Source organism: Emys orbicularis, chromosome 11, assembly GCF_028017835.1.
Source record: "Emys orbicularis isolate rEmyOrb1 chromosome 11, rEmyOrb1.hap1, whole genome shotgun sequence".
NCBI classification, from domain to species: domain Eukaryota; kingdom Metazoa; phylum Chordata; order Testudines; family Emydidae; genus Emys; species Emys orbicularis.
The window spans coordinates 56,068,960-56,084,759 of NC_088693.1; the positions used below are offsets into that span (position 1 = coordinate 56,068,960).

The 15,800-nt window shown below is 42.8% G+C and overlaps 1 protein-coding gene across 1 annotated transcript in view; it reads right to left on the reverse strand.

The window, feature by feature from the left end:
* The window catches only part of PGAP1 (post-GPI attachment to proteins inositol deacylase 1), a 43,216-nt gene extending 28,077 nt beyond the window's left edge, over positions 1-15,139 (reverse strand). Inside the window, exons 1-8 of the mRNA XM_065413556.1 lie at positions 14,998-15,139; positions 12,804-12,964; positions 11,049-11,101; positions 10,801-10,867; positions 5,851-5,956; positions 4,325-4,380; positions 4,159-4,242; positions 831-880 (exon numbers count right to left, since the gene is read on the reverse strand). Coding sequence (XP_065269628.1) covers positions 831-880; positions 4,159-4,242; positions 4,325-4,380; positions 5,851-5,956; positions 10,801-10,867; positions 11,049-11,101; positions 12,804-12,964; positions 14,998-15,124 — 704 coding nt within the window. The 5' untranslated portion in view covers positions 15,125-15,139. The remainder of the gene's footprint in view (positions 1-830; positions 881-4,158; positions 4,243-4,324; positions 4,381-5,850; positions 5,957-10,800; positions 10,868-11,048; positions 11,102-12,803; positions 12,965-14,997) is intronic.
* Positions 15,140-15,800: the final 661 nt, after the last annotated feature.

The window sequence follows — 15,800 nt, forward strand, 5'->3', positions numbered from 1 at the left end:
ATTTAATTTGATTTAATGGCCCCAACTCCCTGTACTGGCAGAGTTTGATGCAGAGGGTGTGCAAAGGGTTATAAAGACACCTTAGTGGTTCCTAATCCAATGCAGGGCAATTATAACACCTGGGTACCAGGTGGTCATACAAGCACCCTGGCCATGCTCCCTTACTTCTGGGCCAGAACACAAAGGCATAGGACCACTACACTGACCTATGCCAAATGGGGATTCCCCCAACCCAAGCAGTAGATTAAATTTGCTTTAAGACAGCTCTGAGCAGTTGGAGTGCAACAAAGCAGATTTTAAAAGGCTAGTGAATCTGGCCCTAAAAATAGTTTCAATTTGCATGAATTCATTACAAATTCCAAAATTTATCAATTAAACCGGACAATCTAATTTGCTAAAATAAAGTTGCTAAAACAAGCACATCCATTTCTAAATGTCCTCAAGTGACAATAAATTCACAGTAGTATTTACGGAAGATGATGATCATTCAGTCCATCCTTCGCATACAACGGATACAGTCCCATGACAGAGGACTTATTAAAGTGATATTACATACAAGTCAGGGACAAAACAAGTTACACTGTCATAAAAGTTAAGAGAGTTATATTTTTTCTTTAAATACTAAGTCACTTATTATTGCTTTGAATTTATTTAAATATTAAGAAAGCTGATTGTACATTATACCAGATAATAATGAATTTTAACAGCAGTAATCCTTCTTAAATCCCTATAGTTCTTCCTCCTAAATTGCTCTGTGTTACAAGACTGAATGCCCAAAATTGATCTTATAGTAACTATTTAAATAAATTAGAAGAAGCCTTTATACTCACCACATAGATGAATTATTGTCTAAACAGCCATAAATCCAGCTACTTGTATCCTGTTAAATCAATACCATGTGAAAATGTGCGTTACTACTTAAAATTTAAAAAGTGTGAGTTTATATATAAAAATATTAAACTTTACTCCAAAAAAATTTAGAGTTAGTGTTGATGATCCACTCTTAATTTATACCTGCCTAACTGTGACACCTCATCAGACATCACCCACTGTTCTAAGCCTCCTTTAATACTTATATAAATCAAAGTCTATTAAAAAGAGCACACTTCAGTCTTCATTTCCCTATCCTTATCTATCACACATTTCTATAGTGGCCCTCACTATAACCACCAAGTGCTCCTAAGAGGGACTTTACACACTCAATCAAAACACGAAAATGCAGTTATTTATGAAGTATGATTCATCTGCTGTTTCCTTAGCTATTTATTTGTAATCAGTAAGATTCACCATCTGTTTTTCTTGATCCTGTTGAGTGTTAATGACATCGTGTCAGCTGCCAAGAAGCTAGATACCACAAACTCAGAATTATGATTATGTGATGAAGTAGAACGAACAACTTAAATACAAGAATGAGAATCTTTGGCTAGACAAGAAATATGTTTAATAATTTCCCTTTGTCGTTTTTGCTAACCATGAAAATGAACAGAAGATATTGCAGTCTAGAACACTTTTTATTTCTTATGAAAAACAAAATTGAAGTGTTTAGAAGAGTTCTTTGAGACTTCTCAAGAGATAGGGTGGTAATTCCAGTGTCTGGGTAGTTATATTGTGCCTACCTAAATCCCTCAAACAGAATGTGGTGGTGATCTTCATTTCTTGTCCCAAACTGTTGTGTAAAGTTACTGTATTATTATTAACCGACTGCTGTGCATTCCACAGGTGGCAAAAGTGTTCCCTATATATTCCTCACAAGCAAATTGAAAGTAAAATATTTGGAAAACAATAGATCCTCAGATAAGATGATGATGACAGGGGCTGTACAAAACTAAAGTATTATTTATATACTTGTGTAATCAATAATTCTAGTTTAAGGGCTGTTATGAAAAACAACTACTGAAGATGTACTGTAGTTATACTACAAACCATAAATATTTTTTGGCAATCAGCAATTGTTTTGTCAAAATCCTGTAAGCAATTGTATACCTTATAAATGAGATGAAAAATTCAGTTTAGTTAGAAATTAAGCCTTGTCCAAAATACCCAAGCAGCCCAAGTAAAATTTATATTCTTACCAAGCAATGTTGTGTCTGACTTAAAGAACTTCAGTTATTTTACATCTTATAAAGCAAATTCTATTTTGATGCAAGAATCAGACACAACATTGCTAATGATTAAAGCTGATCAAAAGCCAGAATTTCTATTTTGCAGAAAATGCCAATATTCGGGGGGGGGGGGGGAAGAGGAGGAGGAAGGTGCGCGACAGTGTTCCGTTTTGGAACAAAAAGTAGAATTTCCAAAATTTCTCACAGAAGGGAACATCTGAAAAAAAAATCATATTGAAATAATCAAAATATTTTGTTTAAAATTTTTTGAAATTAAATCGAACCTGGGAGCCCAAATTTTGAGGTCCCTGGCTCAGCTGCAGCTCCCAGGGCAGAAGGCTCCCAGATGGGCTGGGAACCTAGAAGCCCTGGGGACCATGGCTGAGCCAGGAGCCTCTAGGCATGGGAGCCAAAGGCTTTCAGTGCCTGGTTCCATGGACTAGAAGCCTTGAGAACCACACCTCAATTTGGGTCTCCCAGTGTTTCCACAGCTTCCAGGTTCCTGGCTCTGCAGCAGGGAGCAGGCTCCAGCTATACCTAGGTCTCCAAGGGCTTCCAGGCTCCTAGCTCCGCAGCAGGGCACCTAGAAGCCCTTGGTCCTCAGCCATGGGGTAGGTTTTATGTCTGGGCTGCCCCAGAGCCATGGACCCTGGAAGCCCACTAACTGAGCTAGCAGGAAGCCAGGCAGGGATCCATTGGACCCCTGTATGAACTCAGGTAAGTCTGAAGTGATGCCGGTGGGAAGGGGGAACAATTATAGGAGCTAACCAAGACACTGACCTCTCCTTTCACTAAAGGCATCTACCCTCCATTCACCAAGGTCGTATGAAATCTTGGAGTCTTAGTGGACTCTTCACTAATCTCGAATACCTATGTAGTAACAGTGGTGAGAAATGCATTCTTCCACCTCCAGTTAAGAAACTACACTCCTTCTTTTCAAATGAGGAGGTGAGTCGAAGTGATCCATGTGTTTGCCTTGAGGTTAAACTACTGCAAATCATCATGTTTGAGGCTGAACGTGGAAGAAACACAAACTCCAATTGTATAGCACACAGCAGCCCATCTCCTCAACAGGAAAAACGGCTGAGAACACATCAACTGGTGGTGCTCCATATCCTCTACTAGCTCCCGGTTCATTTATATTGCTCTGGGTAAGTCCCTTACTACAGCCCCATTTTTGGGATAGCCTCCCTATTCAGGAAGGTCACTTAAACACATGCTTTCCTGAATGAGGGCATAAGATGGGGCCTTGCTACATTAAAGACCTACTCTCCATTCACAAACCATTGAAACAGCTGCACCAGTCCTTAAGGACAGTGCAGTCAACAGCAACAGAGACTAGACACAAGAGAACCAAAGATAAAGGGTCCAGGAGTCAATGGAATGTGCAATGGAGTAATGGAGGAGACAGAACTATGCTAAAGGCTGATCATTTTCATACCACAATTTGCATGTCGAATTATGACAACAGAGAATGGGGTTGAGAAACAGTTGCTAAATTGCTGAAGTTTGGAGTGGTGAACTGCAAAATCTATTATAGACAACTCTAAGTCAGTCTTAGGGCTTGTCTACATGAACAATTAGACCACAGCAAGCGGAGGTGTGAATCCACCCAACACTAGCCTGCCACGGTCTAACTGTCCATGTGCTGTCACGTGTTAACAGTTCATTAAAATCTTAAAGAACCCTAACAAACTCTTAATGCGTCAGCAGGGTACATACACACAGTTAGACCTCAGCAGGCTAGTGTGGGGTGGATTCACACCTCAGCTTGTCGCTGTCTAATTGTTCATGTAGATAAGGCCTTAGTATATATGTGCAGTACTCAGATACTCTGATAATGAACACACTAGAAATAACAAATACTAAAAGGCATGCACCCCTAAACAAATAATAGGTTGGGATTACAGTAGAAAAGCTGGCTCTGTTTAATAATTACTGGAGAAGTTATCTCAATACAGCTGTTTAAATGGAAACATCAATTCAGTTTCATAAAGTTAAAATCAGGTAACAACGGATATATTTACAAAAATACAGAAAGCACGTATTTTCTCACCAACATACTGTTTTGACAGTGGACATGACTGTAGGTTTTTCTGTGGTTTGAAAGAGGAAACATGAAATATTTTCCATCAGATTCCTTAAAAGAAAAAATATTGCTTATTAGAAAAAACACAGAAATGACAAAATTGAAATTAGAAAAAGAAATTAATGCTACTTACATTGTAAACTGTATAGGTCCATTTTGAGGATTTGATTTTCATCCAAATCAAAGTTCCTAGAAGTAAATTATATGCTTTAATTTGCTCACTTGTGTGTGATAAGAAAACCTTAATTCTAGTTGTATGTTACTGCAGGAATTGCCTATGATGTATAATATAATCTTCAGCAGACCTTCACAAAACACAAATATTCTACTTTATCAAGCATATTTTAATCAACTTCTTGTTCATATCTCCAGAAGTTAGACATTGGAACATTAAAATATGTAATCCAATACTCACAACTGCTATTCAGAATTGCATACAATGGTTAAAATCAACTATCTGTACAGCATGCCAAACCAAGGGATGCTATTATTACTTGCAAAATGTATTAATAAGTGCTGCTACTAAAATAAAAGGTCTCAAAGAAAAATAGCATTAGCATCTGGTGGGCATCTACGTCAGTATGGGGGCTGAATACAGACAAGAGGGTGTTGAAAATATAGCAGCACAACATACTTTCTTTGCCCCACCACACTTTCAGTCTCACAGGAAAGGAACATAATAAGCCCAAATTCAGGCAGCAGAATTAGGAGCAGAAGACTCAGTACAAGAAGAAAGTATGAGCAGAAAGAAATATGAATAAAGGGGGACGAGTAATAGAAACAGATTTATTAGACAAACAAAACACACACACTCAAATTCACCCTTACTGTAACTCCTTTGAACTTAATGGCATTACAGCATAGATAAATTTAGCCAAGTGTCAAATGGAATGAGGAGAGAGGAAAATCCAATTGAAAAAAATTGCACATAAATATACTCCAAATTGCTATTGAACAGGGAGGAATATCTGACTAAATGATTAATGAAAACTAAAGAAATGAAAAGATATTATTCTCCTCCCCCTAGCGTATTTCAACAAAATTAAGACTTGGTATTTACTCCTGGGCTCTACAGCCATGGCTCCTCCTTGTTAACTTCCTAGCAGCCAGAGAATGCCAAATAAGGAATTCTGCAGATGTCCCAACCCAAGAGAGGAGCCAATTCTTCATTATAGCATGGGTCTCTTTGCCCAGCTCTGTCAAGGGAAAGTAGCCATTGAATCTGCACATCTGGGCACCTAGGAATTCCCCAAGCAGCCAGAATTAGCATATTGGCTTTACAACACATACATACCAACCCCCACCAGGATAGGGGATGGACATGGGAAAGGCTATAGTCAGAACATCTGAGCTCCAGCTACTCCTGTGATTGCTGGAGATCAGTCAGCCAGGCCTAAACTGGAACAACTTTTGTTTCCTGGCTACTCCCCAGAAACCGAGAAATATAAAAGTGGCATGTCTTTGCCCCACTATGGTCCTCATCCAAGTCTAGTTCAGCTAGAAACAAAAATCAAGACCATAGTTTGTCGCCATGCATTCCAAATGGTGTTTGAGTGGTGGCTAAAGAAAGAGTGTGCTTCAGCAATTTGGTAGTGAGAAGATTAACTCTGAGACAAAATGTGTCCCTGGATCCTGGTCAAAGCAATTAGAGTTGCATACCTTTAAGTGCAGTAAGTGTTTCAGGATCTTCCTCAAAGAACTTTGCTGGGTGCCTCACAAAGTGATGATTCAATACTAACATTCTCTTCTTTGGATCCTCAGTGATCTAAAAATACCAGACAACTTGTTAATAATCTGCTTAGCATTTTATGTGATTTACAAGAATTACCAAGACATTAAGCCAGCAACGCAGCTTTATTTATAGTAAAAGTCAGAGCTCCAAAAAGGCAGAGGATAATATGGTTTCTAGTTTCAATTCAATAACTGGAGCTAATAAAAATACTCTATTCATCTATATCCAATTACTGCTATATGCAAATTGCAATTGCTCAAACTATACAAAAAGTTAAAACTACGTATACATAAAACCAAAAAGCTTTAGCTATATTTATATAATATAATACAGAGACAGACACATGCACGCACCATAAGGTGATATCTATGTGATAAATTGCAGACCCATGTAACAAGTTAGTTATAGGTGCCTGAAAAATTAAGGCTAAGATTTAGTCACGGGTATTTTTAGTAAAAGCCATGGACAGGTCACGGGCAATAAACAAAAATTCACGGCCGGTGACCTGTCCACGACTTTTACTATATGAATACCCATGACTAAGAAAAACCAGTTACTCACCTTTTCTGTAACTGTTGTTCTTCGAGATGTGTTGCTCATATCTATTCCAGTTAGGTGTGCGCGTGCGCCATGTGCTCGGATGTCGGAAACTTTTTCCCTAGCAGCTACCCGTCAGGCCGGTTGTGGAGCCCCCTGGAGTGGCGCCGATATGGTGCTCTATATATGTCCCTGCCGGCCTGAGCCCCCTTCAGTTCCTTCTTGCCGGCTACTCCGACAAAGGGGAAGGCGGGGGGGGGGGAAATGGAATAGATATGAGCAACACATCTCGAAGAACAACAGTTACAGAAAAGGTGAGTAACCGTTATTTCTTCTTCAAGTGCTTGCTCATATCAATTCCAGTTAGGTGACTCCCAAGCCTTACCTCGGAGGTGGGGTCGGAGTCAAAGTATTGCAGACTGAAGAATCGCCCTGCCGAAGGCCGCATCATCACGAGATTGGTGGACGATGGCGTAGTGCGACGGGAAGGTGTGCACTGAGGCCCATGTGGCAGCCCTGCAGATTTCCTGGAGGGGTATGTCTGCCAAGAAGGCTGCTGATGAGGCCTGAGCAGCAGGCGGAGGGACATTTGCCAGGTTATAACAAGTGCGGAAACACGCGGTGATCCATGAAGATATTCGCTGGGAGGAAACCGGTGCACCTTTCATTCGTTCTGCGATGGTGACGAACAACTGGGTTGTCTTGCGGAATGTCTTTGTCCGGTCTATGTAGAAGGCGAGCACCCTTCTGACATCCAGTGAATGCAGCTGTTGTTCTTGAAGGTCGGCATGTGGTTTTGGGTAGAAAACTGGCAAGAAGATATCCTGGCTGACATGGAAATGGGATACAACTTTTGGTAGGAAAGCTGGATGAGGCCTCAGCTGAACTTTATCCTTATGGAAAATGGTATAAGGCGGTTCACACATGACAGCCCGTAGCTTGGAAACACGTCGTGCTGAGGTAATGGCCACTAGGAAGGCGACCTTCCAGGAGAGGTAGAGGAGTGAGCAGGAAGCCAGCAGCTCGAAAGGGGGACCTGGATCGACAGATCCAAGAGAGTGGGGTACCAACACTGGCGAGGCCAAGCTGGCGCCACCAGTATGACGTCCACCTTGTCCCTGTGGAGTACCTTGTGGACCGGAGGAAATGGCAGGAAGGTGTAAAGCCATTGGCCGGACCACGGGATCAGGAAGGCATCCACGATCGAGCCCGGGCTGTGACCCCGGAAGGAGCAGAAGGCTGGGCATTTCCTGTTGGTCCGCAAAGCGAACAGATCGATTCGGGGAAACCTCCAGCTGCGGAAAACGGAGTGGATGATGTCCGGATGCATCAACCATTCATGCATAAGGAAACATCTGCTCAAGCTGTCCGCCAGTACGTTTTGAACACCCGGCAGGTATGAAGCTTGAAGAAGGATGGAGTGGGCTAAACAGAATTCCCAAAGCAGAAGGGCTTCCTGGCAAAGGGGAAACGACCGGGCTCCGCCTTGTTTGTTCAGATAAAACATGGCTGTGGTGTTGTCTGTCAATTCTGCTACACAACGGCCCTGTAGGTGGGACAGGAACGCTTGGCATGCGAGGCGGATCGCCCTGAGTTCCTTGATATTGATATGCAGGGTTAGTTCTTCTACCTGCCATAAACCCTGCGTTGTCAGGCTCCCGAGGTGTGCCCCCCATCCCAGTGCAGATGCGTCCATTACCAGGCTCAGAGTGGGCTGAGGAGGGAGGAACCGAACCCCAGCCCCTATCATTTGGGGGTCCAGCCACTAACGCAGGGAATCGAGAATATGGCTTGGGACTGTGAGCACCATGTCCAGGATACACAGATGCCAACCACGTCTGTAGGGGCCTGAGCCTCAGTCTGGCGTGCTGCACCACCTAGGTGTAGGATGCCATGTGCCCCAGTAACTTGAGACACTGCCTCGCTGTGCTAATGGGGAACCTGCAAAGGTCGGTGATTATGTTTGCAAGAGTCAGAGGTCGGGCCTCTGGGAGGAATGCTCTCGCTTGGTTTGCATCCAGGACTGCCCCGATAAACTCTATTGTTCGAGTTGGGGTGAGAACAGACATTCAACATGATGCCCAAGCGGTCGAACACATCTGTGACCATCTGCACCTGAGACTGAACTTGCTGGCGAGATCGGCCCCATATGAGCCAGTCGTCTAGGTACGGGTAGACGTGTATGTGATGTCGGCGAAGAAAAGCTGCCACGACTGCCATACATTTGGTGAAGACAAGAGGGGCTGTGCACAGGCCGAACGGGAGGGCTGTGAACTGATAGTGCGTCTTGTTCACCACGAAACGGAAAAAACGTCTGTGGGACGGGGTGATGGAAATCTGAAAGTAAGCGTCTTTCATACGGAGGGCAGCGTAGCAGTCTCCCGGATCCAGTGAGGGAATGATCGCAGCCAAGGAGACCATGCGGAACTTCAAGTTGACAATATGTTTGTTTAGTTCCCTGAGGTCCAGAATGGGCCTTAGGCCTCCTTTTGCCTTGGGGACGAGGAAGTAACGTGAGTAGAAACCCTTGCCCCTGAGCTCCCGAGGCACCTCCTCCACCGCTCCTAGGGCGGGGAGTGCCTGCACTTCTTGAATAAGAAGTTGCTCGTGAGAGGGGTCCCTGAAGAGTGACGGGCAAGGAGGGTGGGTGGGCGGGGTGGAACAGAAGTGGATAGAATATCTATATACAGAGATAAGAGATAGCTAGGGAGTAGTGGAGCACTTGATAACAAGAGACCACTGTTCAACAACTGTCACAGGCGGTAAGAAGGAATTGAAGGGGGGGTCGGCCAGCAGGGTCATATATAGAGCACCATATCGGCGCCACTCCAGGGGGCTCCACAACTGGTCTGACGGGTAGCTGCTAGGGAAAATGTTTCCGACATCTGTGCACACAGCGCGCGCGCACACCTAATTGGAATAGGTATGAGCAAGCACTCAAAGAAGAACTTAGCAGTTCCTGGCGCCCCAGGCGATACTGCTCTGGGGGGCCTCAGGACACCGCCTCTGTGGGGGCCCAGGGGCCGAAGGCTAGCCCCTACACTGGCTCCAAGGCCCTGGGGACCGCTGCTTGGGCGCTCCCTGGGGCACTCCCCAGGGCAGCTGCCCCGGGCTGCCCGACCAGTGGTTGGAGCAGCTGGCCCCAGGGCTGCCCCCGGGACCGCCGCTTGGGCGCTCCTCAGGGCCAGCCATCCTGGGACCATCTGAGCAGCGCCCGGTGCAGCTGGCTGCAGGGTACCTGGGGCCAGCTGCTCTGGCGGCCCTGGGATCAGCCACACCGGCCATTGCATCTGCGAAAGTCAGAGGTTGCAGAAAGTCACAGAATCTGTGACTTCCGCAACCTGAGTGACAGAGTCACAGCCTTACCTATAACTGATTCACTTGCTTGCGCCCATTAATCCAACTTCCTGGGCCCAACTCATACATTTCACATGTCTGAGTAGCTTCAAACCTATGCCATTTCTTTTTAAAAAAAAGCAACCTCCCAAAGTAAGTTTCCTCCTACTTCCTGCAAATATAGCTTTGCAATTTCTAAGTATTATGACCATCCCCAATGAGTTCTGAAAATTTTTACCCCCAATAGACCAGTCAACTTCCCTATATCCAACTGAACAAGCTTCAGAGACCAGTGAAGCTCTCAAAGAATGACCCAACCTCTCAGCCTTATTCCCAGTTCTTCATTTTTATTGCTGTAAAATTACACAAAGGTTCAGGAATAAGATGAAATATGGCGAAAGGTTCTTCAAATAGTTTTTCAAACGGTAACATGCAGCGGCAACATAACAATTAAGCAGGTAGAAAAGAAAAATGAGACAGCGGGAGTAAAAAGAAGAAATAAATAGGAAGGAAGAAAAGTAGTAAACTCATCAGCTTTTCCCTTGGTTTCCCCTAAGTAAGCATTCCAAATTTACATAGAGGGTTTTTGTTTTGTTAAAATAATTTGCAACAGGACACTATACGTAAGCAAATTTGTATACCTTGTCACAGTACAGCTGAGCAGATTTGTTCAGAATCACAAGGTCCCAGGCCTGTTTAACTCATTCTATCACAGTGAGAAGGTCAGGGTTTTACCCCAGCTATAATGAACTCATCGACTCAGCCAGCAGCAAAAACTGAACCATTGTCACATTCTTCACAGAACCCAAAACACAAGATTCTGGAGCACTAGACATCAAAAAGCCAGCAATTTTTTCAACATGATACAAAATTATCAGAAAGTAATATAAAGTATTTGTCCCTGACTATTACAATGGTAGCTAAAACATCACTTTGTTGGGGGGAGAAAATCCCCACCTTCCTCCCAGTATTTATGGGGCATGCAAGAGATGGGAACTACAAACCTGTTTGGTGGTTTCATCAATAAGATCAAAAAATGCCCTAATGGTTGCCAAGATCAATTCTTTACACCTAGAACAAAACATAAGGAACACTATATTTAAAAATGCAACAACAAAAAAAGGTATGGGCTAGCTGTTTTCAGAATATTACACTCTGAAATTAAATGAATTTATAAAAGGTGATGAAGGTAAGGGATGGAGAAAGAGGTCATGTCAATTACCTAATTACCTTCTTTGTTCTATTTGCTTACCACACTATAGAGAGGTGATCTGTTGAGGCCCAAGTTCTAGGCACTGCTGAGCTCTGTTTGGGGGAGAAAGAAATGTATTCGCTTTTGGGGGATTCAAGATTTAAACATTAGCAATTTGAAACTTTATTTGAGATTTATGTCTGAATATTTATTAATAAGATGGGCTTTTATAAATTTATCAAACGAAAGCTTGGTTAGCCTTCAGATAAAGCTGGGGAAAAAACCTTATCACTTCAGGAACACACTTTGAATTCTCATGGTTATTTTTTTTAAAGAAAACTATACCATTTCCCCCAAAGCTAAGGTTCGCTTTCTTTAAAAAAAAAGAAGATTTCTCAACTTATTTAAATTGATTCTATTATCCCATGTTCCCCAACTATACATCAGCCATCTGCATCCACATCCAAAACCTGGGAAAGTAGGAGAGTCTTGCAATGTAGCCTGAATATCACCCATTCTGGACTCTTACAGATCCAGGGTGGAACAGAGGGGGAAACAGTACCAGATGAAACATAACAGAACCAAGACACACACACCCATACCTCCCACCTCCAAAGAATATTTATCGACTGTACATTCCAACCATTTAAGCTTTTAGCCTTAGAGCATCACAATTTCTGTCCTACCACTCTCGGGGGAGAGTTGGACTTGTAAAAGGCAAGATCCCATTTAGGGCTTTGCAGGTTAAAACTAACATCTTAAATTTCAACCAAAAGTCAATTGATAGCCATGGAAGATCATGGAGCAGAGTTGCAATATGTTATTTGAGTGAAATGCCAGTTAAGTGCCTTTATGTTCTGCACCAACTGCAGTTCCCTAATAATATGAAGATAGTGTCTCACGTAGAACATTTTGTAATAGCTCAGCTTTGAGGTGAGAAAGGCATAGATCGCCACTGTGAAGTCTGCACCAAAACTAAAATTATGCAAATTTATTACCAAAAAAAGATGATACTCTTGACTACTGCTACTACCTGGATACTCAGAATCAGGTAGGAATTCAACAAGAGTCACAGGCTGCAAACCTTAAAATGAATGGCAAGCACCTCTCAGCAGACAGGGATTATTTCAAACTTTCAATGTAATCATTATAGCATGGGGTAAACAGCAATAGGGAAATAATTCACTTGTCTGGGTTGAGTTTCAAGTCACTAGCCAACACCCAAATTTCCATTTGACCCCAGGTAAATCTCTCCATACCTCCAATGGGGTTGGTGGAGACAGAAATATAAATCTGGGCGTTATCAGCATTACAAAGTTGCCATGTACCATTCTTCAATATACAGGTTGTAAACCTCTGGTACCCTTTGCTCAGCGTATATATACAAGACCACCACTATGGAACAGCACATGAAAAAGCCTTTGTTGAAAATAACCATTGTCCAATACTACCCTTTGATTATGCTCTTAGTTACTAGCCAACCGAATTCTGTTACAAAACAGGTTAAAGAAAAAACAAATTTCCAGTTATTTATTACTAGTGATGCAAGTTGCTTTAAATCCACCGTAACTGAGGATTATGAAACAGTGGAAAAAGTAACTGCAAACTGAAATATTTTCTCCACCTCACCTTTGTGCTCCAAAGTAAAATTTGTATACAGCACATCTCATTATCTGATGTGTTCTTTCAAACCTAGTAGTATTGCAATAAGAATTTATTATACTACGCCTTGCATACTGTATTCAGACACAGGTACATACTGCCCCTAAACAGTTAACATAACACCATTAGAAGACAATTAAAAATTTTTTTTACCACAACAAATAAGGCACGGCTATGTTGGCTTAATCTGGGTAGAAAAGCGAGTCCTGAACGAACTTGGTAATCTCTGAATCCTCCCGCCACAGAAAGCGTAGTTAGATTTCTTACATCTTGGGCCTTTAAAATCCAATGATTGTTTACAGCTGTATAAAAATCTTTTAAAAAATTGAAAATAGATTAAAATTCACTTTATACAAAGAAACAGTGGAAATTTTTTCACAGCATTTAGTAAGAAATTTTTTTGTGAGCTATGCTGGCAGCCTACCCAGCAGTCAAGTTTCCATTCCCATTTTTGAGTCGTGTGTTAGAAAACAATACTGTATTTCTGTACCCAATGCAGGGGTGATGAGGCAAGTCAGATGCAACTATGCTTTTTTACACCAGCTAAGGATGAGCTTCCAAATATTTAGTCTCATGACGAGAAAGGTCAAGACATCAACCACAACACACAACAAAACCCTGTAATGGCCCGTACATAGTATTGTAACAGTGATCGATAAGGAAGGCCAAATGGAAGTATGCATTTGTGATATAAGTCAACAGTAGAAGGAGAAATTAATAGAAAGGCAGCAGTGACAAAATCAAGGGGATAGGAATCACCCATGCTTAGCTGCCAGAAAACAAAAACAAAAAGATAGAACACAAAAAATTCTACATATAGCAGCACAATAAAATATACTACTGCACAGTTAGGGTTGCCAACTTTCTAATCGCACAAAACCGAACACCCTAGCCCTGCCCCTTCCCTGAGGCCTCGCCCCTTCCCCGAGGCCCTGCCCCCCCGCTCACTACATTCCCCCTCCCTCAGTGGTCACTCTCCCCCACCCTCACTCGCTTTCACTGGGCTGGGGGCAGGGAGTTGAGGTGCGGGAGGGGGTGAGGGCTCTAACTGGGGGTGCGGGCTCTGGGGTGGGGTTGGGGATGAAGAGTTTGGGGTGCCGGAGGGGCTCCCGGCTCGGGGGTGGGGCAAAGGGGTTCAGGGTGTGGGAGGAGGCTCAGGACTGGGGCAGGGACGCAGGGTTACCTCTGGCGGCTCCCGGTCAGTGACAGAGCTAAGGCAGGCTTCCTGCCTGTCCTGGCACCGCACTGCACCCAGAAGCGGCCAGAAGGTCCTGCTACTAGGCAAAGGCACACAGGCAGCTCTGCACGCTGCTCTTGCACGCAGGCACCACCTCCACAGCTCCCATTGGCCACAGTTCCTGGCCAATGGGAGTGCAGAGCCGGTGCTCGGGGCAGGGGCAGCGTGCGGAGCCCTGTGGGCCGCCCACCTAGGAGCTGGATCTGCTGGCCACTTCCAGGGTGCACCACAGAGCCAGGACAGGTAGGGACTAGCCTGCCTTAGCTCCGCAGCACCACCGACTGGACTTTTAATGGCCCGGTTGAAAGTGCTGACCGGAGCCGCCAGGGTCCCTTTTCGATCAGGTGTTCTGGTCGAAAACCGGACACCTGATCACCCGATGCACAGTACAGATTCATAACTTTTGAAATGTGCATTCTTATCAAGTCTAACTTCATAAAAATTAAAATATTGTAGAGTATTGATGTAATGTCAATACAGTAATTCTTTTCTCCTTTTGGGCTCTGCAGATTTGTATGTTTTATGCCATCTTCAAACATTTAATCTCAATTAAGACCAATATTTGTATTTAATATTCTCACCGCCCCACCCAAATACCTTTGAGTTCACTGAGTGGGCAGGATGAAACTTGCCAAATTACAAAAAAAAGTAACAAAATAACTAGGTATTCGGTCAGAAGAGAAGATGATTTTGAATATGAAGGTTTAACACAAATAAGCATTCGCTCATGGGGGAAAACAGAAAATCACTTTGAGCTGTAATTTACAAGGTTCCAAATTACTTCTATTTTCTGTGTAAAATGCTGGAAATTAAGTGCTCCTCCCACTACACCAAAGGTCAAGTTAAAAGCTGAACGACAATATTTTGATATTTATGTGATATAAACTGATGTTCTCTTAGTGTCCCAGTTCTGTCAAATAGGAGAAAGAGAGTAGAAGATTAGAGCATATCTCTTTTTCCATAACAATGTGTTTTCAGGCCACAGTAATGCAGCAGATTTTCACACACACACACACACACACACACACACACACACACACACACACACTCTTAAGCAGTAAAAAAGAAACATATAGTGCCCAATGCAACACTTAACTGAAGTAAACTTACCAGTAAGATATTTGTCTAAAGGCATTACAGGTGCAACATGAGGTGTGGCTTGTGTAATGAGGAGGTTTATAAATTCAGGCTTAAAATTCTTTAGAGTGAGCAATGCTCTTGCAACAAGACCACCCATGGAATGACCTACTATTGCAACACTGCTTGGAGCAAATTCTTGATCCTTCAGAAAAAGAAAATAGCAATCACTCAAAGTTAGAATTTGAGAACATTCATTTAAACAAGCAGATGAAACTTAGGGCTTGTCTACACTTACTGGGAGAGCGACAAGCGGCAATCGATGCACCGGCGGTTGATTTAGCGGGTCTAGTGCCGACCCACTAAATGGACCGCAGATCGCTCTCCCATCGACATTGCGTAGTGTGGACCCCACGGTAAGTAGATGTAAGCTACTAAGCTATTCATGTAACTCAAATTGCGTAGCTTAGATCGAATTTCCCTTGTAGTTTAGACAAGGCCTTAGACATTGACCTATCATTTAGTTAACAGTTCTACATTTTTCTCTGAAATTAATCATGTTGCTCAAAAAAAATAGTCTGGTTTAATAGTTTGACAAGTTGTTACTAACTGACCCATATTTTAGATGCTTTGGTCTTCCAAAATCACTAAGTAAACACAGGCTCATCACAAGAAAAAGTTAGAATGTAGGCGGTGCTGTACTTCAAAAACTGTAGTATATAGCTGATATTATGATGTTTGAAAACCTTAAGGAAGTACACCAGCACATAAGCTTTTAGGCTGAGGAATATTTTCTAAATCTGTATTAAACATTTAAATAAACAGTTCTGGAAACA